General features: G+C 53.9%; 7 protein-coding genes and 1 non-coding gene across 8 annotated transcripts; 6 read left to right on the top strand and 2 right to left on the bottom strand.

The window, feature by feature from the left end:
- Positions 1 to 1,517: 1,517 nt before the first annotated feature.
- On the bottom strand, positions 1,518 to 2,340 carry BDZ83DRAFT_789011 (uncharacterized protein; the record flags this gene model as incomplete). Its single annotated transcript, XM_060515690.1, has 3 exons — positions 1,518 to 1,783; positions 1,860 to 2,091; positions 2,149 to 2,340. 3 exons carry the CDS (start codon positions 2,338 to 2,340, stop codon positions 1,578 to 1,580), a joined length of 630 nt encoding a protein of 209 aa, XP_060369372.1. The 3' UTR covers positions 1,518 to 1,577.
- Positions 2,341 to 4,652: 2,312 nt separating this feature from the next.
- BDZ83DRAFT_727364 (uncharacterized protein) lies at positions 4,653 to 6,225 on the top strand (the record flags this gene model as incomplete). The annotated part of the gene is made up of 4 exons (XM_060512782.1): positions 4,653 to 4,861; positions 4,961 to 5,398; positions 5,427 to 5,677; positions 5,734 to 6,225. 4 exons carry the CDS (start codon positions 4,653 to 4,655, stop codon positions 6,033 to 6,035), a joined length of 1,200 nt encoding a protein of 399 aa, XP_060369371.1. The 3' UTR covers positions 6,036 to 6,225.
- Positions 6,226 to 6,810: 585 nt separating this feature from the next.
- Positions 6,811 to 8,650, top strand: BDZ83DRAFT_691308 (major facilitator superfamily domain-containing protein; the record flags this gene model as incomplete). The annotated part of the gene is made up of 6 exons (XM_060511314.1): positions 6,811 to 6,943; positions 7,004 to 7,067; positions 7,141 to 7,315; positions 7,367 to 7,439; positions 7,528 to 8,146; positions 8,211 to 8,650. 6 exons carry the CDS (start codon positions 6,811 to 6,813, stop codon positions 8,563 to 8,565), a joined length of 1,419 nt encoding a protein of 472 aa, XP_060369370.1. The 3' UTR covers positions 8,566 to 8,650.
- A 1-nt stretch (position 8,651) lies between these two features.
- On the bottom strand, positions 8,652 to 10,699 carry BDZ83DRAFT_606143 (FAD dependent oxidoreductase family protein). Its single transcript, XM_060507363.1, has one exon. The coding sequence runs from the start codon at positions 10,275 to 10,277 to the stop codon at positions 8,832 to 8,834; it is 1,446 nt and encodes a 481-aa protein (XP_060369369.1). The 5' UTR covers positions 10,278 to 10,699; the 3' UTR covers positions 8,652 to 8,831.
- A 1,063-nt stretch (positions 10,700 to 11,762) lies between these two features.
- BDZ83DRAFT_t57 lies at positions 11,763 to 11,849 on the top strand. Its single transcript has one exon. It is a non-coding gene; the product is annotated as a tRNA-Glu (tRNA).
- A 7,773-nt stretch (positions 11,850 to 19,622) lies between these two features.
- On the top strand, positions 19,623 to 20,056 carry BDZ83DRAFT_647959 (uncharacterized protein; the record flags this gene model as incomplete). Its single annotated transcript, XM_060510132.1, has 2 exons — positions 19,623 to 19,873; positions 19,945 to 20,056. 2 exons carry the CDS (start codon positions 19,623 to 19,625, stop codon positions 20,054 to 20,056), a joined length of 363 nt encoding a protein of 120 aa, XP_060369368.1.
- Positions 20,057 to 20,988: 932 nt separating this feature from the next.
- On the top strand, positions 20,989 to 21,894 carry BDZ83DRAFT_568674 (CCAAT-binding transcription factor subunit B; the record flags this gene model as incomplete). The annotated part of the gene is made up of 1 exon (XM_060504104.1): positions 20,989 to 21,894. The coding sequence occupies one exon, from the start codon at positions 20,989 to 20,991 to the stop codon at positions 21,892 to 21,894; it is 906 nt and encodes a 301-aa protein (XP_060369367.1).
- Positions 21,895 to 23,446: 1,552 nt separating this feature from the next.
- On the top strand, positions 23,447 to 25,054 carry BDZ83DRAFT_50118 (phosphotransferase enzyme family protein). The gene is made up of 3 exons (XM_060503295.1): positions 23,447 to 23,728; positions 23,854 to 24,473; positions 24,569 to 25,054. Exons 1-3 carry the CDS (start codon positions 23,630 to 23,632, stop codon positions 24,990 to 24,992), a joined length of 1,143 nt encoding a protein of 380 aa, XP_060369366.1. The 5' UTR covers positions 23,447 to 23,629; the 3' UTR covers positions 24,993 to 25,054.
- Positions 25,055 to 25,468: the final 414 nt, after the last annotated feature.

The following is a 25,468-nucleotide window of genomic DNA, read 5'->3' as shown; positions in this document are numbered from 1 at the left end:
GAGCTTGCGGAGGGCGTTCTCGTGCGCGCGCGCTTGGCGCCGGGTTGCTGGTTCTGGCTGGTGGAGGTAGGGACGCCTGCCGCCTCCTGGCTACTGTCGGATCGAGTAGCCTTGTACAGAGTGTCCGATGCTTTCTGGCCGGCCTTCCGGATCCGAGCCCGCTCCTTTCGACCGGGAAGGGAGACGACGCCGTTTACGACCGAGGGCCTCGCTGGGCAGTCTGTGTGGCCGGCTTGGAAGGGGCCGCAGCAGTTGGGACACTGGGGCCTGGCCATGCAAGGTCCCGTTTCGTGTGAGTCGGAAGGTCTTCCGCAGTTGCTGCAAGTCGGTCGTCGTCCGCAGAACCGGTTGGCGTGGTAGCCCTGGCAGCCGGGGTCATGTCGGATGAGCGTCCTTCGTTTTTTGATGGGCAGAGATCTGCCGCTTTGGTTGAAGAGCCTGAAGGGCGTGACCTCTGATGTGAATGATATGAGCCAAGATATTTCGTTCGTGACTGGGTTGGGCCCAAGGCGGGACGGTCGAGCAAGGACAGGCTTCTGTCCTGTCTGTGCGAAGACCTCATCTTCAACGAGTGTGGCTGGGTCCAGGACGTCCCCGCCAATGCTGTGTAGTTTTGTTGGGCATCGCGGCACAACGTATGTGTGCCACTTGATAGGCGTCTCGACTTGGTGGGCGCCGAGGCATTCCGCCAGCTTTGCCTTACTTGTAAGTAGTCTTTCCTGTATTTGCTTGTTTCGCGGCTTCAGAGAGTAACCTGTGCTGATATGGTAGACGTGGGGAAGGTCCGCTAGCCCCAGGCCAACGGCCTTACAGACGATCTGTCGTACGGCGAACGGTGCGATCTTCCGAGCGGCCGCTAAGCTTTCTTCCGGGACGCGGGCAAAGATGCGGAGGTCCTCCTTCGGCTGCGCCTGCGGCTGATCCTCGGCGGGGAGTGTGGCCTTCGGGCGGGCAGAGCTCTGGCAGCTCTGGCCGCTCCGGGTCGCCGCAGTGGTGTTGCCCGCCATCGGTGCGACGACAGCCGCCCAACTCCGGGCCGCTATTGGGCTTGTCTCGTGATTGATCAGTCTCTTGAGGGTTTGAATGACATAGGCAGTGGCTTCTTTCGCGATCTGCTTTCTAGAACCGTCAAAGCTGGCGACAACGCTGTCGACGGACCGTGCAATGGTCAGAAAGACGTCTTTCCGTGCCTCGTACTGTCTAGCTTCTTCTGCAAGGGCTGTCAAGACGGACCCTGTGGCAGATCCGCTCGGAGCAGATGCGGTAGAGGCTGCGGGCCCCTCGGCCGAGGTAGGGGCGTCGGTGGTGGCATCAAGCTGGCTTCCCGTTAGGCTGGGCCGGGTCGGCTGTGCCTCGGCGTCGCGGCGTCGCTTAGCTCTTGAGGTGGGGTTCGGCTCCGGAGGTGTCCCGGAGCCTGGTTCGGGGTCGGCTTGGTCGGCCGACATCAGTCCGGTGCCCGACGGCGGCTGTGAGGCCATCGCGGATGCGGGCTCCGGCAAGGGGAGGTGAAGAGTTTTCGGCTGTTAGTAATTTGGTGGTAGGCTCACTCATTCACTAACAGCAGATGCCAAGAAAAATTAGGCGAGAGGGAAGTTGCTCACAGGAAGCGTAGCGAAGCATACATCAGTGGAGATGTTGAAGGCAGTGTTGATCAAGCCGAATTTGATGAAGAGAGTGATTGGATAACATTTGGGTTTCAAACTCTTGTCCCAATAGCCTTCCAGTGGTTGACAGTAGAAGAAGAACGTCATCCAGGCCATAAAACTATAGGCAGACACAAATACTGATTGCAGTCAGAAAATAATCATGCGTGTCTACCAGTGTCTGATCATTCACAGCTCAAGGTAGTCGATACTTACCAATTAATGCCCAAATAGATCTCGAGTACCAGATACCATTACTGAGCCGGAGGAGTGAGAGGCCAATCGATACTTTCAGCAACGCCAAACCAGCGATGGAAGATATGATTGACTGGAAGAAGCTTGACTTTCTCATGATGACTATATTCTCGGCAGGGATGGTGAGTGTGTGCTTCCCGAGACCGTAAAAGGATTGCACTGAAAAGATTGTCATCCCTGCCACGGCACATGACTTCCAAAATCAATATTTCTCAGCTCTGGAGACTAAAATCGACCCAAGCAGACGTACCGCTGATGCAATGGCGACGTAGTCGTCTCTCCCCATAAGCTTGACGATGGCGGCACGGGTGTACACGCGAAGGCCAACGAAAAGCAGAGCAAGAGCGTGGAAGCCGCCGGTTACACCGACAATCATGGCGGTATTGCTCTCCTTGGCCCATTCCGGGTCAAGGGGTGTGGTAGGTGGGGGAGCTGAAGACATTATGGCCGATTATAGCTGAACAAGACGTACATTGAGACCAGGCAAATGAAAAAGCAATACATAGATGATAGAGAGATATTTTGCCCGCATGGAAGAGCGAGTCATAAGTTCATATCATGAATGTTTACATGCAGCATGTTACAAAAAGCCTGCCATTTGTGAACGCAGGAAGCAAAGCAGGATCCAAAAGCGTGCCACGGCCGTCTTACACCAAGCATTGGTGCGGGAAGTTGGAACTGAATCAATGCGAGTTGCTCGTTCAGTCACGTTCCATTCGCTTTAGGTGTCAAGTGGGTTTGCAGTCCACCTGCCTCTTCAGAGTGTAGAATTTTCGTAAGCATGGCTCTGGTGTGGCGAGCTCACTCCTGCAGCTGTCTTCATCGAGAATCAGGCATCCGGTGGGATGGAACCTGCACTGTTTTCAGTCAACTGCTTAGCTGCGGCACAGAAAGGTGTGCCGCCCCCGGCCATCCAAGTCCTCCGGGCATTTAATTCCCCCTGAATGAGTGAGACGTATAGGATTCTGGTGGATTGAGTTGAGTTGCGGTAGAAATGGTGAGTGAGCCTGAAGACTCTTGAAGTTCTTCACTTATTTTTTCTCACATCGTTTTCTTCAACTTCGATGACAGCACGTACACTTTGGTGAATTTGTCTCCGAGCAAAACATCATCGAAAAAAGTCCGATCTGATTTAGAAATAAATTCAAAGTGGTGCTCGTTACCGATGTGTTCTTCGTCAACTTGCTGGGATCAGTGGCGAGATTATGTCGAAAAACCAATCTCTCAGGCTGGGCTGTGAGGATTCATTGCCTTCAACAAGTATTACAGCCTTGGCTGCATGTATGGCTGCCTACACTCTATGTCGCCAGGTCTTTTGAAATCCACCCAGGCCGGCCCATGTCAGTCGTCGGCCTCTCGGTCAACAAGAAGTACGATATCATTTCCCCATGTGATGTACGAATGTCCGAAAGATCAGGGGAGCTCAATTTGGCAAAAAATTGATTTGAGGCGAGAGACGCAATCTCTCCACCGTGAAAAGTCTCTTTGAGGTAAATAAACCGCGTTAGATGATCTTTCCCCCAGTGCCTGCGGGTAAAGGCCTTCATGTGAGTGATTCTCTAGCAAATGCGGGATGTTAGTCGAGCCAGGGCATTGCACGCTTAGGGGCCAAGGGTTAACGAACGAAGGAGCCTCATCATTCGTCGACAGCCTTCAACCGCAGCCGCAACCGCAGCCATATCTGATCCTGGCGCACTAGATCCATGCTCGGTGGTGTGATACGAGCCGTTGTAGGGCATGTTCCCCGAACTCCCCTAGCGTGCCCGTTGGAACTAACATCTAATGTTGACAGCCTGTGGAGCCCCTGCATGGGTTGGAACGCTGGAGCTAACAAGATGTGACATTCTGACGAGCGGGGGCGGGGGCTTTGTTGCAAATTGCAGATTTGCAAGTTGCAATACATCTTGGAAGCTTCCTTAGTTCAGCGGTCCCTGGTATGGACTGATTTGCATATTCAGAACTTTGAAAGCTTGTGCTTCAGCCTCCAAAGCCTTCTTCGTACGCCCGAACTGGGTCAAGTGTATGTGGGCCGTGGGGGGGTTTAAGGCAATGGCGTGCCCGACTTCTTGCATGCGATTGGATGGGTGAGATTGGTATTCCGAAGTCAGGAACACTTACTGTAGACGAGCGAGGTTGAAGGAAAGGCCTACACAAGGTGAGAATCTCTCCAGATTCAAGGGCAGAGACTAGCTATACTCACTCACGTGCAGCCTTTCCCGGCTAAAGAGCTCCAAGTAACTAAAGTCATCTCAGAATGTTGCCCTTTATCTCCTTCTGCAATCCCACGTTCCATTCTCCAGGCGGCTCGTTGATCGAGTATTGATCTCAGACCCCACCATATCAAGAAGCGGGCTTGATCCCAAGGGGCAGGGGTCAGTAACGAGGACGACTTGCCTAGTTCAGATATCAACACCGAAGTGCCGAGAAAGCGTAGGCCTTCCAACATCCACGGGCAAGTTGTTGACCAACACATGAGTAACTCTACGAATCTAGTCAATTGTGGCGATGAATACGCTTGCCAAGTCGACTGGTATCAATATGTTGAAATTACATTCGGCAGTGATGGGAATGCTTCACCGGTGGGAGCATGCCTCGGTGTATATAGAAGCCACCCACATTCTCGAATGCCACGTTTCTCTGTTTCTTTTGCTCACCTTCCTCGCTCCGCTGCCCTTGCAGATCCCTTCCCCCTCCTAAAGCGGAAGCTTGCATCTGGAACCCCCTTTCATCAAAAGCAGACTTTAGCCGATTACGATGATTCCCGTCAAGATCACAGCCGTCCTGAGCTTGGCAGTCGTCGCATGTGGCGCCCCCCTCGACACCCCTCTCGAGGCTCGTGACGCTGGAGATGTGCTCGCAGACCTGCAAGCCCAGGCCATGGAGAATTTGAAGGCGGCTGAGGCCAATGGGACCATTTCTAAGCGTGGTTGCAACCTCTTCAACGCCAGTGTTCGCAGGGATTGGTAGGCTCTTTGCTCTATCTTGTCTCATAATGTTTTCGAGGCCTTTCCTGTGAGACGGAGTGGCTAGCCCTAGTACACACATCTAACATCTTGGTTCAGGGCTGCTTTCTCTACCACGGAGCGCAAGGAGTACATCAGTGCCGTCCAGTGCATGTTGACGTCTCCTTCCAAGTCCGACCCATCCTTCGCACCAGGAGCCCGTAACCGATATGACGACTTTGTTGCCGTCCATATCAACCAAACTCGGACCATTCATGGCACAGGCAACTTCTTGACATGGCATCGGTACTTTACCTGGGCGTATGAGAATGCTTTAAAGACCGAGTGTGGTTACAAGGGGGCCCAGCCCTACTGGAACTGGTTCGCTCACACCGATGATCCGCGCAAGTCACCAGTTTACGATGGGAGCGATACCAGCCTGAGTGGTGATGGTGCCTTCATTGCTCATAATGGTAGCGTGAGTGCTTCGCCATATGGCGAGATCGCAGTACCGTCTGGTAATGGCGGTGGTTGTGTGATGAGCGGTCCTCTTGTGAAGTAAGTGACATCCTTACCTTCATGAGAGGGTTCATCTGACAGGATACAGCATGACTGTCAACCTTGGTCCAGTATCTCCCGGTATGAATGGTTTGGACCCCAACCCCCATGGCCCCATGGAGTACAACCCACGTTGCCTGCGCCGCGACTTGAGCTCCTACGCAGCGTCTACTTGGTTGACGACCCCTAACCTGCTCAACGTCACCGTTGGCCAAGCTTCTAAGAATATTTCAACATTTCAGAATGAGCTCCAGGGACGCTTCTGGGATGGCTTCTTGGGTATGTTCAACGAATCCCTGAGATAGCTACAGTTGAGACTAATACTTCGAATGTAGGCATGCACGCTTCAGGCCATTTCGTCGCAAACGGAGATGCTAGTGATCTATACTCCTCCCCGACCGATCCGACCTTCTTCCTCCATCACGCCATGGTCGACCGCGTTTACTGGATTTGGCAAGCCCTTCACCTCTGGGAGGCTTTTGAGATTGCTGGGACCATCACGATTCTCAACCTGCCACCGAGCCGTGACGCCACGAAGGAGGACATAGTTGAGATGGGCGTTTTGGCGCAAGATCGCCCTATCAAAGAGCTACTGAGCACTGCTGACGACACTCCCTTCTGCTACATCTATCTATGAAAGCATGAGGGACAATCATTCTTAAATTTCTGAGGAGTGCACGCGCACCTAGGGTGCCTGTGGTTAAATCAGAGTAATGAGGGCTATAATGCAAAATATCCTTGATGAAACAGGCTTTGGGTCATGTGCTCAACCAAGGAAATCATCAATGATCCTCAGTGAGGATTCTAATTCGTGTAGATCGTTTCAATCCAAAACTCTGAGCCAGGATTTGTGCCTGCACGTAAGCATACTAGAGTTGTCTGTGCTGTTGCTTGTGAAGCCGAGCTGAGATATCATCGTAGTTTACTTGAGAAATGTCAGACGCAACTTGATCGGACTTCTGAAAACTCCTCAACTTCTTTCCTGAACATCTGCCAGTTTATGCCTCCCTAGTTTGCTGATGGATCCAGATGAGATCAAATCCGACCAGGGCTATGGCGTGACGAGCTTTCGGAAAGATATCGGGAAATCACCCTTGCCTAGCAGCAACATGGTCAGCGTTATCATTTTCAAGTTTCCACTTTCTTGCCTGAAATGCGTAGCATTGGAAAGTGGATGGGAGATTCCTACGCGGCTCTCAAGGACATCGGGGCTGCTGTTCGCAAAATCGCATCCACTTGGCGCGTTGTACCATCAAGACCTGCCATAGCGCAATGCCGTTATCGCGCTGATGATTCGGGTTGAAAAGGATTTGAAGAGGCTTTGAAAAACAAAGCACATGTCTTGAAGATGCCTCCTTGAGTTATCAGCTCAATACGTATTCTGTTCCTCAAGTGCGACGAGATCTCTTAATATGTCTGGAGTCAGCCCTCGGGCGTTGAAGCCCAAAAGCAAAGTCCACGATATTTTCCGCGGAACGATATTCCAAGCTGTCTTGCTGGGTCTCATCAGCTTCACTCAACCCGGAATATGGACGGCAATGAACAGTAAGCTGATTGAATGCGTTACTATTACCGCGATATGTAATTGCTGATCAATCTCTTCAGATTTGGGCGCCGGTGGTCAAGCTGAGCCATACATCATCAACGCTGTGAACGTCATCACATTCGTGTGAGTTGCTCTCTCTCGACTTAAGTCTTTCCGAATGTTCAGGGATATCGTGTTCGTGTTGCTAATGGCTTAGTATCATGATTGTGCTGTCACCACTGGCGAGTATGATCGGGAACTTGATTGGCATGAAGTGGATTGTCGTCATCGGAACGTTGGGCTATGTACCGTACTCCGCGGCGCTCTATTGCAACTCGATTTGGGGAACGCAGTGGTTTCTGATCTTTGGTGCTGTCACGTGTGGAATTTCAGTGGGTTTCCTATCATCGCACTGGTAGTCATGGGTCTCTGACTTGAAGTAGGCATCGGCACTCTGGCCTGGTGAAGCCGCTATAGCTGTGGGCTATCCTGAAGTTGCTCGTCGTGGTGTCTGCAGTACGTGTTTCTAGAACCACAAAATCATCATATCTTGAGACATGCAGAAACCTCGAAGGAGTCTCATCATTGCTAATCTCTCGCATAGTCAGCATTTGGATGGCTCTTGGAAAGCTCGGATCCATCATTGCCACCGCGATTCAACTTGCCATTAACAAAGACAGCGACACGACCGGCGCCATCTCACCTTCGACTTACCTGGTCCTCGTTGCAATTCAGTGCTTGGGTTTGCCACTTTCACTACTGCTGGCACCACCCGACAAGCTGATCCGCAAAGACGGGAAGAAGCCCATCTTTGCTAACTCTCAGCGAACATTCAAGACGCAGTTCAGGGGCTTCCTTGCGCAATTCAAGCGCAGAGAGGTCTTGCTTCTCATCCCGGCCTTCATCACCGCACAGTGGGGCGTCACGTACCAAGGCAACTACATGGCTGCATACTTCACCGTTCGCGCTCGTACTCTTGCGGGGTTTATCATTGCTGTAGTCGGCGCGATATCAAATGTTCTCGCAGGGTGGTGGCTTGATTCAAAGCACTTGAATAGAACTACCCAAGCACGCTGGAGTTGGTATCTCTTGTTGGCTCTCTTCACACTGGTTTGGATCTGGAATCTGGTTGTCCAGGAGAGATGGGCAAGAAAGAGTCCTGGCGAGATTGACTGGGCTAGTGAGAGCTTCGGTGAAGGAGTCGCAATCTTCATTCTTTACCGGTAAGAGTTTTCCTCACCGATCTCCAAAGCAACCATGGCGGCGAGTGCTGACAAGCCGTTTTAGCATTGCCTATGAGACTGTCGGCGTATGGCTCTACTGGACTCTCGGAACCTTTGACGTTGAAGCGGACACCATTGCTTTGTCGATGGGTGTCCTTCGCTCTGGAGAATCGTTGGGATCGGCTCTAGCCTATGCCGTCGGCTCGGTCCGCAGCGCCTCATTGATGACCAACTTGGTCATATCTGTAGTCGTGTTCTACGTGGGAGCGCCGGCGACGACCTGGGCTGCCCTTCTTGTCAAGGACCGACTCCCAGGTGAAGTATCTGGCCTGGATAGCGACGCAGGAATCTCGGACGCGAACGTAACCGAGCAATCTGACGCGGAGCAGATTCAGGTCAACTCCGGGTCGAAAGCATGATTTGGACTCCGAATTGTAGATCGGCCGGTGGACCAGAGCCTATGGAGGTTGAAAGCTGACTCCTTTGTCACAGCTGAGGCGATGGATTAATAAACAATGCGTTTAGCATTTCACCCGACCTCGGAAGAACTATCAGAGTGGCGCAGAAATTGATCCTGAGATGATGATTCTATGTAGGCTAGGGGCCAGGGCCTTCAGCCGAGGCTCTAATATGCACGCTTCCAGCTTCCATTCTCCTTCGCTATGCCAATAAGAGCGTATCTCCATTACAGACCAAGATCCTTCTTCAGGCCCGGCAGAACCGTCCCCTCGTTGAACGACCATACCAGCGCGCTGTTGTGACCAGAGAAAGTCGCACCAGCCCAGTACGTGTTACGCGCTCCCTCCAAAGCAAGCAACTTCCCATAGAATCCTCCCTTAATCTCCTCAGTTGAGACGCGGACGTTGTAGGGCTTGTGGTCCGAAACATAGGGGAACGTGACCGTCTGCGCCGCGTCCTTGGGCACAGCGCCGACAGCGGCCAGCGTAGCCAGGTTTTTGACGAGGACGGCCTTGGCATCCGCCTCGGTGTAGTTCGTATCCTGGAAGCCGACGGCGACAAGGAAGTCGTTGGGCGACCCGGCCGTGTTGAAGCCGTTCGTGCCGGGGATGACGGGCTGGTTGAAGGGGGTCTGGACGCCGACGTTGGTGAGGCTGGTGTTCAGGCCCGGGATCGTGGCGACGCCGGCCCAGTAGCCGAGGGCGGAGAACTTGGAGAAGAGGGCGTGCTCGTCCGAGCTGAGGTCATACTTGGCCACGTTCTCCAGTATAGGGGGGATGGCGATGAGGAGCTTGCGGGCGCGGATGAGCTTCTTGGGTTGGCCTGGCTGCTGGACGAGGACGGTGACGCCCGAGGTGGTGGCTTTGTCGATCTTGACATCGCGTTCGACCTTGACGACGTTGGAGTTGAGGAGGACGCTGTCACCGAGCTCCACGGCGGCGGCGTCGTACAGAGCCCGGGTATCACCGTTGCCGGAGAGGATGAACTCGCCAAAGAGACTCTGGAGCAGACCAGGTCCGAGGCCCTTGATGCCGTACAGCGCCGGGATCGTGGAGATGTCTCCGGTCCACCAGTTGAACTGGGCGATGACGGCCAGAAGCGCTGTGAAGTTGTACTTTTGAGCGAGCTCGGCAAAAGGGAGCGTAAGTTCTTCCGGCACGGGGTCGGGAACGAGGAAGCCCTGGTCGATCCAGGGGTACTTGGCCAGCACGTTGGTCGAGTAGGCCTGCGCAGCGGCCTGGAGCGCCTGCTGCTGCGCGGCCGAGGCCGAGGCGTTTTGTGCAGGAATAGGGAACCCGAGCGAGAAGTCGTAGCTCTTTGACGCGCCGGCGGTGGCGCTGGTGAGAGGGTTGGCCTTGATGGTCGAGACGTTGAGGCGGGAGAAGTAGTTGCTGACAATCTCTCTGTTCTCGAGGAGGACGACGCCGACGTTGGCCGGAATCTTGGTCTGCGGGTTGATGTAGGTCTCGGCGTGGCCACCGATCTGCGACTTCTTCTCGATGACGGCGATCTTGGCGCCGGCGTCCTTGAGCTGGATCGCGGCGTGGATACCGGCGCTGCCGCCGCCGATGATGGCGACGTCGACATCGATCTTTGCCTCGGCGCAGGGCTTCGCTGCGGCTTGAGAGAGCAGGAGAGCCCAGGCGGGCGAGGCGAGCTGGTTGAACTTCATGTTTTGAAAGGAGAAGGGCCAAGGAGTGACTGTAGTTGAACTAAGTGGTATTAACAAGCGCGCGCCGTATTAGAGATTAGCTGGCTATGCGGCATGTAGAAGGAGGAAGTCAAGAAGAACAGGACCTCAGCGTATTGCTCGGGACATATTGTTGTATTTATCAATTTGCTCCTAGCGAAACGTTGCCCAGGGCCATGAACTTTCTTAGAGAATCTCTGCCGGTGCGGCCGGACGACCCGGACATCGAAATGGCGGGCGTTTACGAATGCCGAACCAGGCAAAGTTCCGCATCCTTCACAGCCCCCGGTTGCCGTGTAAGTGTGACACCCGAAGCGACCATTAATGGTAGCCACGGGCGCACTAGCTACCAAGGTTGGGAAGCAAGAATACCGAACTACAGAGTGAACGAGATTATTATTAATCTGGAAGGAAACTTTGACGTTGACAGTCAACGGTGCAAATGGCTTGCCCGGGCTCCACCAAGTCCGTTTAAGCTTTGACTAGCGGTATTGTCGCAAGGTTGTCAATATAGCCTCGATGGCATGCTAAAATTTTCGTAAACGGAGTCCGAGCTGTCACATTGACTTGGTGTGTGCCCGCCGCGCGCGCGTACCCGAGTACGAGCTATTCTAGTCGGGTTTATAGGTTATCTCGAGGTTCAACGTCCTTCTTGTGTTGTTGGTCCATTGTTGCCAAATTTGTTTACCAACTTTGTCGTTCCAATGCCCAGAGTTTTCAGTACCTCATCTCATGGCTGTAAAGACATGCTGTGAGTCTTCCCGAGTCTTGTCTGACTTTCGATTCACTTCAAATCGACGCTCCACTGAGAGCAACTCAAGCGAATGGCCAATCGATCAAGTTATTCGACTATCACGATTTCGTCTGTTAGCCAATCAACTAGTCGTCCAGAAATGAATAGATTGAGTTGAGTGAAGTGCTGTCATTGACTTTCCCTCATCAGCATCCTCTTACGCCGATAGTCTATCATCTCAATTAGAAGGTGCGTAAAGTCTGACACAGCCTAAACCGAGAGTTCGAGAGTTTTGAAGCAACCGACTGTGCTTTCTCAACTCTTGACAGCTCAGTCTTTTTCGGTATTCTTTTCAGGTTTTATCCCCGGTATGTAAAAGAAGCACAAATTTTCACGTAACTGATCGAGTCAATAGTCTGTACAGTGGCTGCATGTTCACAATCCAAATTTTCAACTACTTCACGAATGCGAAACCTGTTTCTCTCTACTTTAGTCTAGGAAAACCTGACCAAGTCAATCAGGCATAAGACGTCAAAAGGCCCAACCAACCCGCAAACGGGGCAGCCGCCCGCTCTGAACGGAAACCCGCAGGCATCTAGCTAGTCGGACGGCACAAAGAGGAGCCACACAACCGCTCGGAATCCACGCAGACTATCTCCACATTCACCGGGGCCTTCTCCAGTCCTTCTACGCACCATTCCTATTTTCCTACTCGTCCCGAAATTCCATCAACATCCGATATGGTGTAGTGGCCAACATGATGCCCTCTCATCTCTGGGAGAGGTTAGGCATAGCCCCGAGTTCGATTCTCGGTTTCGGAAATCATTTGCTTTTGGCTGTCGCCACTCTACTTACCTCATTTACTCACTGACTGACAGATACATGCTGGGCTTTTTTGCTGTCTATCCGGCTTGGAATAGACATTAAATCGGCAAAGGAAAATTGTCAATTTTGCAGATCACCGGAACTAGAACAGGAAAGCCAACCACGTGACGGATCGGCGGTGCTTGGAAAGTCATTGCAAAAGGCCGGGTGCCGGGAAACCCAGTCGCCTATCGGCGTGAAGCCCGGGCTTGCTGTAGCAATCAGAACTTGGCAGCGGTAGCCGATTGCCGGACCTTGATTCGCAAAGAAACCTGGCAAACATAACGCTTGTATGATGGAAGAGTACGACTTGACGACCACGAGACGGCGGCAATCCCTAGGAGCTTAGCGACTGCGTCCAACTAGACGTCTCAATGTCTATCTGCGATCCGCAATCTGTCACAATCACAGTAGCAGGCGTCCAAGGTGGACATTGGAGAAATGAACGGAGAGCAAAGGTAACCGGAGGCTTGGAACAAGAGATAGTCACCGTGGTATCCCGTGACATCGTCTGCAGCCATTCAACGGGGGCGGAAACGGTCCATCGCAAGCGCCGTAGACATCCGTAAACCATCCACGAAAGCAATCTTCGCCGGCGCATCCGGTAAAGACGGACCGCGGCACGAATCCTCACGCGCGCCGGGGCCGTAAAGTGACCAAGAAAAAACGCGAGTTCAGGCTTCAAAGAAACCTTGATACTCGACGCGTCGGCGCAATGGTTCACCAGCCGTTGATGATCATGTCAGTCTTGTCTGGGGACGCCCCGCGTCATTCAAAGTTCAAGCGCCAGGAACAAGAGACATCCATCCACTACGACCGGGTGATTAGCGCAGTGGACGAATAAACTTGTGAGAGAGGGGGGAAGGGATCGTGGCGTGGTGTTAGCTTTCGAGGATAGAGGGGTTTGAGGCGCGCCAAATAGGAAAGCAGAAGTCAAGAAAACGGTCCTCATTCGCCGCGAGAGAGATGCGGGAGATCCCTTCTTGCGACCGGGGTGGAGGGGTAGCTGATTGCAGAATCGGGAAATGGAGCAAATAGTACGGGCGCGTAGGCATTGAGCGTGTAACGGTGCCACTGATTTTGAGCCGCGTCTGGCGAAAACTCGAAATCATGAGTTACAACAACCGTACTCATCATTTCGTTCAGAGCCTGCTGAGGCCGAAGGAGACTATAGCGTGGCGACAAAATAAGATGGGCCATATGTCGATCGCGCGACGTGCGGGAGCGTCCTGGGACGGGATTGCGCAATAGACGTAACAAGATAGAATTCAGCAGACATCAGACGTCCTCCGTGCGAGCACGTCTGTGTCCTGTGCTCCTGCGCTTGGAAGCAAGACACGGATTCTCTCCCAAACTTATAGGCGAATGCTGTTATCTTGACTTTCGTCAGGGAACGTGCGGAAAGAATAAGTTGCCCACGGTCTCTCAGAGGCGTGCGAATACATATCTCTGTTCTTCGGTCATGAACGTGAGACGTTGACCATCCCACAGCTTCAGATGTGGCAGCGCGAATTTCTTCTGCTGGATCAATGGGAACAACTCGGTTGGCGGATCGTGTTGCTGCTGGGCGATGGCTAATCAGGCGCTTCAGGCAGAAGGCAGATCTGAACCCAACGTAAACATACGACTGAAGCTGGCAAGGCGACTAGGCGAAGTTGGGCAGTATGTGTCTGTACGGAAGTACGGATACTTGGGTCGCATAACCGCCAACGTAATGAGTGACAAGTGAGCCGTGTCAAAGCTCGGTTCCAGTTAGAGTCTAGACCGCAGTGACCGCACGGCTTCGTGAAAAGGGGTCCGAAGCGCATGTGGTTCCTGTGTCAGTCCGTGACTGCTCCAGATGGATCGACATGGGGTGAGGTTGAAGCAATACGTGGAGTGCAAGGAGATGTGCCTCCAGGACGTTGGTCAAGATAGCTGTAACACTAAGGAGGCTCGGCGTTCCCAGGCTGAAGGTGGCCCTCGTCCGAGATGTTGTCAGCCTGTCACGCCAGATCGAGCATTGATAGGCGTTGATAGTAAATGCCGGGCGACGGGAGTGGCAGAGTAGCGTAGGCAGCGTGCGGCGTCCCCCTCAGCCCTGGTTTCTTGCCCTCAGACTGGCTCAATGTCTGTGTACCCCGGAAGAGGCGTGACGCTTTCTCACCCAGTCGAATCGTGCAAGAAAGACAGCTGACCATTAGTCAGCTGCAGAAATGATGTGTCTCCAACCACTCAAGTAGTCCGTTTGAGGCGAATTCTGGTCCAATCGTTGTCGCGTCACGTTGTTCGCCTGCTGCTCGATCCGTGCGAGGATGAGGCGAAGGCTCTCCGTCTATGGAGAGATGGTTGAGATCTGTTGCGACGTTCCAACTTCCGGCTCTCTGCCCACGACGGATCACCAGTGCGGGCGGATTCACTTCGGCCGCTTGCTGGAGCTGCTCACCTGACCTCGCGCATTATTCCAAGCACAGGACAGACACGGGGAGTGAGCAGATGTCTGCCTTTCAGGCTATATCCGTACTCCTGTATTCGTGCTCCGTCCTCTGTAGTCCGTCCAGCTGCCACAGACTACAGTCTCTCAGACTCACTCCCCGCGTTGTTGCTAACTTGCAGCCGCTGCTTGAGCGAGTGCAACGACCGATGCACCCGGGCAACCCCACTGTGACTGTCGGCGCGTGAGACACCAAGCCTTTGATGCCCAGGCTGCATGTTCTTGCTGCAGTCAGAGTTCTGTAGGTAGCTATCTCCGAGCGGCCGGATGCAGGTTTCGTGACTCCGAGTCACTCGGGACAGAGACCTCGCACTGGATGCGGTACGAAAACACGGGCTAAACCGCGTATGCTGTGTAGTGTACGGTAGCCCGTTGTCAGCAAGCTTTGATACTGGTGCTTTTTCGACAATCGTGCTGGCGACATGTAGCCTTTTCTTCCATGCTATTATCTACCTTGCTCCAAGGCCTGGGAAAACGAAGCAAGTTGTCCGTACCCATACGAATACTGTAGAGCTGTGAATGGGTGCACAACCTTCCGTCCTCTAGCTTTCATGAGCGCCACTCCAGAGTTCCCCCGCTCGAGATACTCGAAGAGGGTGGGAGCCTGTGAGGGACGCGAGGAGTCCGTGAGACGCAGCGCAGGATGCAGGTACGTACCTGCAGAGCACAGCGGCTCATCAGGGAAGAGCTGCTTCAGAAATCCAGAGTCATAAAAATATTTCGTCAGAAAATTATGCGGTGTGTGTCACGTGGGGCCGAAGTGGCTGAAGGTGGGCCCTCGCAATATCTCGTCGTGCTGCCCCAAGCCGTGAAAAGAAGAAAGGTGTGTGATGCGGCGCGGACGGAGCTAGGACAGGAAACCCGGAGACAGACAGTCGCGTCGCAGTTGCAGGGGACCATCCCAGCCCGCACCAATACTGTGTAGTCCAGCCCAACCGATCGACAGTATGAGCCCCAGCCTCCGTCTATCCCCTGGCGAGCTACCAACCAGCGCAAACCGTCAGTCCGCATCGGGACCTCGAGCAGTATCCGTAGGTATTTCGTACCCGAGCAGACCTAGAGCTTGGAGCTGGTGATCTTTCCGTGGTCCATGAAACCTGGAAACAGTGATTCGGAATCCCACCTGGTCGTTTGAAAATGAGAGCACCGTAGCCGGCCTGTGATAATTAAGCGCTGGTAAGAACACCCGGGTTGAGGCTTTTACCCTATGTTATCAGATATTGGGAACAATATCACATTCGGCAGCAGTACCCTTGGGGATTTCAATTCGAATGAACCGAGTCATCAGAACGTTCCGTTCCCAGCCTCCCCGTCGCTCGTCAACCTGACCTTCTTTTGCCCCTCACCGTTCCAAAGCCAAAAGCCGAGGGTGGCTAGCAGAGTAGTTGGCGGCACTGGGCAGAGCAGAACAGCCGTCACCGCCTCTTCTTTCTCCTTCTCTTCGCTCAACTGCCCCTTGCTCGCACTGTCCGTGTCCCACTCCCGGCACCCGTCGCTGCGAGGAGAACGAGGCAGCCTGGCAGTGTCGAAGGCGAAATACAGGAGATGCGCAGCCCGAGTGAATCGTCGGTCACTAAATTTAGGCCTTGCTAGGTGCCAGCTCACAACCCGTCGATCGGCTTCATTCCTCGGAGTGTTGGACGATGGATCAGGTTTTCGCTCCAGTCCCGACACTGACCGGCTGGCTTGTTGCGTCACCCATACCGTACGCGCATACCGCTGCCATGCCATGAAACGACGGCTGAGAAAATGGGAAGACACGGAAGAGAGGCTTGATGAGGTAGCCCAAGGTACAGTGCAGTAGGGTCCGCCTCAATAGCTCTAGAACTTAGAGCTTCAGAAGAACATAGGTAGAGTGCAGCCTACGCGTACCGCCGCACCGCATATCGTGTGTCGTGTTGCAGCTGGAGCTTGGGTCAGCATGGACCAAAAGTGGTCATCCTGCCGGGAGGTCAGGATGGGCATTGAGCAACAGCGGTGCGATGAGTCCCTTCTCGTCTCATGTTTCCCGTCGTCGTTGGTGTGTGCAGCCTTGCTTTAAAAGAGGGAAGTGCTGAAGTAACGTGGCAGATGGAGACTTTGCCCCATGCGGAAAAGTTGAGAGTTCGAGAGCCGGGGCAGAAAATCAGAGAGGTTGACAGGCAGACGCCGAGCGCTCGGAGGAAGAGGGAAAAGAAAACCCGCCATGAGCGGAAGAGGATGAGCCACGTTCAAGAATGTAAACTTCCATCCAACAGGCACTATCGATATCACACTGGAAGATGCTGACTTGTTGATAACAATAAAGATGTTCGGCACGAAAGTGGACAGCTTAAGGAACCTCAATCCTCACTTAGAATACCGGTACCTTCCTAGGAAAGTGGGAGTTACTTCTGCACCTGACTTTCTTGCACTCCAGGGAAACAAAAAAAACCAAGGCCAGGAAATTCGACAAGCAGTGAAGGAGCGACGGGAGGATGGGAAAATGACTGGATGCCTTACTGGAAAGATCCACTTTTACCACAGTTCCAAAGCGCACCCCTCTTTCCCCTCTGTCGGAGAAAAAGAGGTGTGAACATAGCCGGCCCAGCTCAAGATCACGTCATGACAGCAAATCAGAAGCGAAGACAGCAGCGCCAGCCACACCCATGGACCCACTAGGACCCGCTGATTCAGCCAGTCAGAGATGTTAAAGGGTTGATGGTCCCGCCCCTCAAATCATGGCCCAGAAATCTCCCTCGTCTTCCACCTGCTCCTCCGCCCCAACCAATCAATCCTTTCCGACCCACCCAAACGTGACAAGGTGCGAAGGCAGAAAAGAAAAAGGACGGGAAGACAGAGAGAGAGAAAGAGACAGCAAGCAGCAAAAGAGCGAGCGAGTCGAATCATTCAATCAGCTTTCGTCCCTCAGCAGCACTTCGAAACAGACACCAGGGTCGACCAAGCTGGTGTCATTCCATTGGATCCTCGACCATCATATCAATCGGTCGCCAATCATCAGCTAAGCCTATCCGCTACGCATTTTGGCACTATATCGATCTTGCATCCAGGTCGTGTCGTGCGGACGGTATCGTAGCAAAGCTGTGAAGAGACGCGCGCGAAGAATCCTCAAAGAGAAGACGTGAAGAAAAGCAGAAGAGGTCTACTTACTTTACAGTAAGGTGACAGTGAGGGGGGAACCATAGCGCGACAGGCAGGCAGGCTGGCTGGCAGGCAAACAAGCAAGCCGTCAGCGGCAACGCAACGCATCACCGAGCACAACGCCCGCGCGCACCTTTTCTTTCCTGCCTCCTTCTACACACCTCACGGTCACTTACACACACCGCCAGAAAACCGCGGTGGGAAGGCAACCCGAGAATAAGACAGCCAGCGCAGAGTACGACGACTCAACTCGAGAAAGAAAGAAACGCAGTGACGCAACATTGTCCTGCCCGGCCCTACCCTCCGACTCTGCCACTTTTATTGCCAGCCCAACGTCTTGCACTTCTGGCGGCGACGTCCTGAGAAAGTGGAAAGAAGATAATTACACCTCAACGCGGGAGGGGGCGTGTGTGCGTACCTTCCATTGCTGTAAGTTAGACCATCACCACCACTACGGAGTACCACGGTGCGGCTTTACCCAGGACTTTCACTTCCTCACTTCCCGCCCTTACCCTCTTCAGTCTGACCATGTCTGCTTTGCTCCTTCCCTCACTGCGACGTCAACGTCAGCAAACCATACCCCCCTCCCACCACCTCCACACCCCTACCCCTCTTCTGCCTGGCTGCCTTGCCCTCCTCACCTTCCTCGCCCTGGCCTATTTCCCTTTCCCTTTCCCCTCATTCCGTCTCTCCTACCACAGTCTCTGTTAAACACACCCCCTCTATCGTCGCAGCCTTAGGCCCACCTGATCCCAGCAAGAAAAAAAAAAAGGTGACCCATCTTCCGCCGACGCCACACACTCACACTCGTGTCTTTAGGATCCACGCACCTTTTGCTTGGTTTTTTTTCCCTCTCGACCCTCGTGACCCTCCGAAACAGGCGTACAAAGTGCCAAAGAGCCCCGGTTCGCCAAAAGGAAAAGCTCCAGCGAATCCAACGAGCCAAAAGCCAGAAAAAACCCGCCCTCCCACAAAACCCAGCAAATCAGCTCGGTTTTTTCTTGCGACCACTCACATCCCTCCCTCAACTCTCCAAACGTCTCCCCCGACCTAACACCACCACTCACATTTCACCACTCATCACTCACCCAACAGTCGTGAATTGTTCGCGACTTGGAATCCGCCCAGAGAGGTCCTATCATCGTCGATTTTGATCTTCTCGCTATCCTGCGACCAAGCATCTTGTCTATTGGCCCAATACCAGTAGCAATACCAACTGCTCGCTCATCAGGTGACTGAAGCAACCTGCGGAAAAAAGCATCTTTTCCTGTCTCTGCCTGTTTGACCGCAGCGCTCCGGACCGCACGCATCGCATCGCATCAGCGCAGCGCACCGCGACCACACAGCAAAGGCCAGTCAGCCCAACCGCGTCGCACTTTCGCCCTCCCGCCAAACATCCTATCGCGCAACGCGTCATAGCTTCTTCGGAGGCGATTTCAAGCTCATATCGTGACACTCGAGTCAAAAGCCTATCAGAAAGCTTCGCCTCGACTTAGACCAGGAGCCAATCCCCGAAAAATTCACCCCCAAAGCCAAAATTTCAGCCAACCAGGTACGTTTCGCATGCCACTCGACTCAAGTCCTTTGGCGCCCCTCCTGTCCAGCCTTGTACGCGCGCTTCCTTGTCCCTGACGACGGCCGCCATCTTCTTTCCCTATCCCGTCTTGTCATTTCTATTTTGTACGCTATCCTCGTTTGGCTTCTCTGTCAAATTTGGTGCTTCATTTCTCGAGCTACCTATCCATCTGGCATTGCCAAGTGGAAGAGGGAGAGTACTTGACGGATTCTTCGAGGAGAACCAGTACGAATATTCTTCTGGCCGTTGTCACTTCTTTTCTTTTCTCCCAGTTCCTCTCTCACACACAATCTGTATGCGCCTGCTGTTCTTTGAAACCGGGACGGACAACACATGCTTACTGACTTGAGCAGGGCGCATAACATTCACACCTCCTTCACGGCACATCGCTTTCATCGGCGATTACACACTCATCTCCAATTTTGGTGGTACGTTGATTGTACTTTCTTCATTATCACATTGTCCTTGGCCTCTCTAGCACTCGTACTCTTCCCCGTGCCTCCCGAATGTGCAACCATTCATCCCTCGGTGCCCCCTCCCCTTCACTATGCCCACGTCAATATGTCTCTTTCCTCTCATCTGCGGGCCCTCGCGTCATCCTTAGGGTGGAGGGTCTTCACTCCCTCATCCTCTGACGGACGTTACGCTGTCTCGATTGTTGTACTTCGCACAGAGAAGCGCATCGGCGCACCAAACCTTCTATGCCTTCTCGAAGCACCCCTTCGGCGGCACATCGATGCAGCAGCAGCGCATTGGAAGGGTTTCTCACGCCAGCCACTGCCAACTACATCGACGTGCACTCCCAGTGGAATGTATGTTGTTGCGAAGCGCTCAGTGAGCTTGGCTTGGCTAGTGGCAGCGACACACGACAGCGCCTGTACAGGCACCCCTTCCCCTCCACCGGTGCAAGCACGGGCTCTGTCACCGCAGCTCGGACTGTCTTTTGGCTCTGCGCCGCCACCATAACCGCATCAAGGGGAAGTGTCGCCGCGTAGGTTGGCATGGTGGGCCTTGTCTCTGCATATTCCGTCATGCATGCGAGGTCTGCCAGCGCATCAAGTGGTGGCCCGAGACGCCAGGAGAGGAACATGAACCCCACCCCATCTGCTTGTCTTCGTCGCATCATCCCGAGCTCTGGCTTATATACAGGAGAACTAACATTCTTGGTTGGACAGATCTAACGACGCGAAGTGGAAAAGGATTAACGGTCTCTATTTTCTGGAGAACTTGAGGCACCGACCTATTTCGTCCAAAAGAACAAGGACAAGCCAACTCTTGCCCTACCCGCTCCCGCTGTGCAGCCGGTAGACCAGCCCAGGACCAGCCCGGACCAAGAAGCCCTTGATCGGCTAGAAGCAACAGAATCGACGCCGCCTCGCCTCCGCCTTGTACGGTAGCAGCCTCGACATACCTGCCCGCCTCTGTCGAACCCACACACTCTCGCCGCCCTCACGTGGCTGTCATTCTGACCCAAGGCTTAGCCACCCACCTCGTCCGCCCCGCGACTACATCAGCCCGCATATGCCGTGGTCGGCCACTTGCGTCGCGCACCACTGCCAGCTCATCCACGCATCACCAATAGATTGAGCCCCTCCGCTCCCAATACACTGGAAAAAGGGCCCTAGGACACCGCCGGCTCCCAATCCGTGTGCCCAACTCTACCCAAGCAGACGGGCCGTCCCAGTCATTTTAAAGCTCACTCCTCACGAGAAAGGCAGCTTTCGTCGCAACTCATTCGTCACTCGCGACCCATAGCCGTGATACCCTTTTATCCTTCCCACGGTCACGTTTTTTCAACCGCGCCAAAACCGCTGTCAAGCTACACGGCTTAGCTGGCATCTCATTGGTTCCGATCCTTTCCGCGACGAAGACAATTGCATTCATTGCACAGCTTGGTCACCCCTCGAACAAGCTTAACCCCAGTATGATGGAATACGCACAATATCCTCAACAACCTCAAAACGCCCATTCCGGATACACCAACTCCACCACAGGAAATAACATCACCTCTCCTCACGGCGTACAGACGTCACCCATCCTGTCTCAACAGCAATCACCCTCTCAACAACAGGGACACAACATGTACCAACCACAGTACAACGTCCCCCAGCAGGGAATGCATTATGGTATGCCTCAAATCCAAGCCGCCGCCATGGCGGCAACTGCAGCTGCCTCGGGATCCAACTATCCTTACATGCAGTCGGATCCCAGTTTGCCCCAGACCTCGCCGCGAATGGGCGGAGCGAAGAAGGAGAGTCGCGATCCTCGATCGCCCACCCAGATGAACAACGTTTCGCAGCTACCGGGCCAGAGACGCCTCAGCCAAGTCACCAGCCCCGGCGTCCCTACGGCACAGGGCATGATGAACCACGTCGGCGCGCGAGCTGGCGTTGCGCCGCCGCAAATGGCTCAGGCTCAAGCCATGCCTCACCCGCAATCGCCCGAGATGCCCGCTGGTGGTGTAGAGGAATCGCCCCTTTACGTCAATGCTAAGCAGTTTCATCGCATCCTCAAGCGTCGTGTCGCACGTCAAAAGTTGGAGGAGCAGCTGCGCCTTACTTCCAAGGGCCGTAAGCCATACCTTCACGAGTCAAGACACAACCATGCTATGCGCCGACCTCGTGGACCCGGAGGCCGTTTCCTCACTGCCGAGGAGGTTGCCGCCATCGAGCGTGAGAAAGGCGGTGGCTCCGGCGAGGGTCCCGAGGATGTTGTCGAGTCCAAGGCAGGCTCCAAGAGAAAATCGGAGGCCGACGACGCCAGCTCGAGCAAGAAGGCCAAGAAGGCATCCGAGACTCCTGAAGAGGATGAGCAGGAGGATGACGAGTCCTGATCCGCAGCCATACAATTTGTTGTTGTTTTGTCGCACATTCCGATGACGAAGTCACGACCGCCTGCAAAGACGACTTGCAGCCATCTCCACTCTTTCGAATTGGGGCTACAAAGGAGAGAAGGGAACTTGTACGGGACTTGTCTATAGGGGCTGGATTTTTCCAGATGTCTTTATACGCAGCATGCGGGCCGGTACACAGGACTCTCGTTGCTCTCTGGCTGCCAGGTCTAGCCGATGCCATTCCGGTCGACATTGGCTTTTTTTTATCGCGTCTCTTTTTTTTTCGTTTTCACGGCTAATACACATTATCGACTGGCAACAGCATGGCGCCCGTTTAGACGGGTGGCCGCAAGGGAAATGGGAGGGAAGAATGCATGGACGACTCGAAACGACGGATACCCCTCTTGTGTTTACTCGATTACCCCCTTCTCCTTGTTGTTTTTGTTTTCACTTCACTTCGTGTTACATTTCATTTCCTGGACGAGGGATTCTTCTTGAGGAATGGTCGGTAGTGTAGGAATTGGGCAGATGGTCTGGCTACCAACGGCTTCCTTTTTTTTATTTTATATTTCGTGATTCAGCAGGGAGTTGAAACGAAGAGAAAAGAAAAACCCAAAACGAAAAGCGGCCAGCCATTGGTGTGCCGCGAGTTTGATGTACGGGAACAAGAGAATGATTGAAGATGATATTTACGCTTATATTTATCTGCTTCACCATTTCCTACTTGCTGGATTGATGGAGATAGACTGGGTTTCCTGGCAAAATCCGTCGCCGGATTCGTATGTATGGAGAGAAACACGGATTTTACGACCTTTACTTTTTGAACAATTTATACCTTTTAGTCTTGTTACTGCAAATACGTGCCATTCAGGGTGACCAGGAGGATGTTGTCCGCGATTCATATTAACAATCTATGTGAAGGAGCGATTCGAACTGGGATGGACTTCTATCCAAAGTACCCACAAGATGGATCATTCAGGACAGGAATGAGGCGTTTGAGCCAGCAAATAAAGGGGCTGAGGCGACGGATCCTCGATCACGGCCATGCATGAAGGGACGGAATGGCTGGCTTCCACAACTCAGATTGGATCTCTGACTCGGTCGGGTGCGGCTATCGAGGCCCGCCTCCACCTCCGCATTCTGCTGCATCCAAGGACTAACTGTGAAGGAGACCCTGGGCTGGGTCGGGTGCAGGTTCCCCAAGTGCGTCCGTCTCCCCCGCTCTGGAGACTGGCAGTCCTAAAGCTAAGACAGCTCTGCAGCTCCTTAGGCCGGTGGACCTCGGCATCTTTGTGCTGGTTGGGGCAACTTGGGGGAATCAATCAGATTGCTCTCCCGGCCGCCCACCTTGTATGGAGTTTTGGATAGCATTCCAGGCCCCGGCTCACCCCCGCGTGCCCGCTAAAACGTCACTGGGGGACGAACCGAGGCTGGCAAAGGTCCGAACCAGAGATGCGCCGGCCAGCCTAGGTGGTACCTTAATACTGTACCCCGGAATCACCTCTCTCCGACCGAGAACTTTGACGGCAGCGGCGGACCTGGAACGACATCGACCGACTACATATCTTCCTCGGCAGCCGGTTCAGTCCGAAAAGTATCCCTGCGAATTGAAAACCTGTACTATTTCAGCCAATTGCGACTACAATCCGCGATACTCGACTGGAAACCAGCAGCGGAGACGACCCTTGAGCTCAGTAACCAGTCTTTCCGCACACCAAGGACGGCACAGGACAAGATGGCAGGACGCGTGCGACACCCAATCGACCAGCAGGCGCTGGAACGATATATCGAGAAGAATGTACCGCAGATCAAGACGCCATTGGAGATCAAACAGGTACGTCTACGGCCCGCCTTCTGTACCACAATTGCCTCTTCATTGCCTTGTTCTCTTCCCTTTGCCCATGGCTAGAAAATAGGTCCTCTTCTCGACTGACATGAACCTTTTTCCACGCATGACAGTTTGGCTTTGGCCAGTCAAACCCGACATACCAACTCACCGACGCGACGAACAAGCGCTTCGTGATGCGCAAGAAACCCCCCGGAAAGCTCCTCTCCAAGGCCGCGCACAAGGTGGAGCGCGAGCACCGCATAATTCACGCCCTCGAGCCCACCGACGTGCCGGTCCCCAAGGCCTACTGCCTTTGCGAGGACGAGTCGGTCGTCGGCACCGCGTTTTACATAATGGAGTTCCTCGACGGGCGCATCCTCGAGGACCCGGCCATGCCCGAGGTGTCGTCGCCCGAGGAGCGCAAGGCGCTGTGGAAGGCGGCGACGCTGACGCTGGCGAAGCTGCATAGGGTCGCGCCCGAGGACGTCGGGTTGCAGACGTTTGGGAAGAAGAGCGGCTTCTACGATCGGCAGATTCAGACGTGGACTACGATTTGCAAGAGCCAGGCGGCGGCGGTGGATCTGGAGACGGGGGAAAAGGTTGGGGATTTGCCGCATTTTGGGGAGATGGTTGCGTTTTTTAGTGATAAGAGTCGGCAGCCTAAGGACCGAGGCACCTTGATTCATGGAGATTATAAGATTGATAATCTCGTTTTTCACAAGACGGAGCCGAGGGTCATTGGCATCTTGGAGTACGTTCCCCTTCCCCAACCCCTCCATTTTCTCTTCTTTCCTCCTCAGTTCTGGTTATGGAACCCGTGATGAGAACTGACATCAAACCTTTTAGCTGGGAAATGTCCACCGTAGGCCACCCCCTCTCCGACCTCTGCAACTTCCTCCACCCCTACTTCACCGCCTCGCGCGCGGGAAGCGGCCTCTACGCCAACGACGGCTTCCTCCCCGGCGCTACCCCGGGTCTGCCGACGATCGAGGAGATTGTCGGGTGGTACACGGCCGAGGCGGCGCAGGCTCCTGCGGGTTCCCCCGTGGGCGGCGGGTGGACGCCCGCGACGGAGCTGTCGTGGGGTGCGGCGTTTAGTCTGTTCCGGCTGGCGGGCGTGTGTCAGGGCATCGCGGCAAGGGCGGCGCAGGGCCAGGCGAGCAGTGAGCAGGCAAAGAGGTTTGCTGTTACGAGGGGGCCGTTGGCGGAGTTTGCTTGGGAGCTCGTTGGGAGGAGTCAGGCTGAGAGTGGGGGGAAGGCGAAGTTGTGAGGAGGGGTTGGGCTGGTGTAAGCAAGTAGCGGTTGGTAGATTTAAATCATGCATGAGATTAGGTGATGTTGTGATGTGGTGTTTGCACCGCAAGTGCTTTAGATATGTATTGTGCTAGATGGTATGTCGTAAGGCAGGGTGAGTAAATAGGCCATATGACTGAAAGTCTAAGTTGACCAAGCTCATTGCATTCTGGGCTTTCTCATATGCGCGTTTGTTGACAAGCTCACTTCAGCCTAGGAGGCAGAGAAGGCAGTTTCTCCCTGATCATACATGGCGGGAAGACAACGGTGTTGGGTTTTAGGAGCCTAGGGAGTGTGAAGGCAGGTGGTACGTCTGTCTCCCACGACGCCAGAGACTTTACTGTACATGCCGTTTTCTTGAGACATGGAGCTTATAGGCTATGATTGTTGTACTAATACTACTGATACTTAACTTAACGTTTCTAGGTGCGACCCAGAAAAATCCAAAAGCAT

Source organism: Colletotrichum acutatum, assembly GCF_030867785.1.
Source record: "Colletotrichum acutatum strain CBS 112980 chromosome Unknown BDZ83scaffold_12, whole genome shotgun sequence".
In the NCBI taxonomy this organism is placed as follows: domain Eukaryota; kingdom Fungi; phylum Ascomycota; class Sordariomycetes; order Glomerellales; family Glomerellaceae; genus Colletotrichum; species Colletotrichum acutatum.
Note: the sequence above shows the minus strand (reverse complement) of the source record. Positions and strands in the feature narration are given on the sequence as shown.

Coding starts and splice junctions, on each gene's coding strand:
- BDZ83DRAFT_606143 (XM_060507363.1), bottom strand. CDS start 10,277: ATGAAGTTCAACCAGCTCGCCTCGCCCGCCTGGGCTCTCCTGCTCTCT.
- BDZ83DRAFT_50118 (XM_060503295.1), top strand. CDS start 23,630: ATGGCAGGACGCGTGCGACACCCAATCGACCAGCAGGCGCTGGAACGA. Junction 23,729..23,853: donor CGCCATTGGAGATCAAACAG/GTACGTCTACGG, acceptor CACGCATGACAG/TTTGGCTTTGGCCAGTCAAA. Junction 24,474..24,568: donor AGGGTCATTGGCATCTTGGA/GTACGTTCCCCT, acceptor CAAACCTTTTAG/CTGGGAAATGTCCACCGTAG.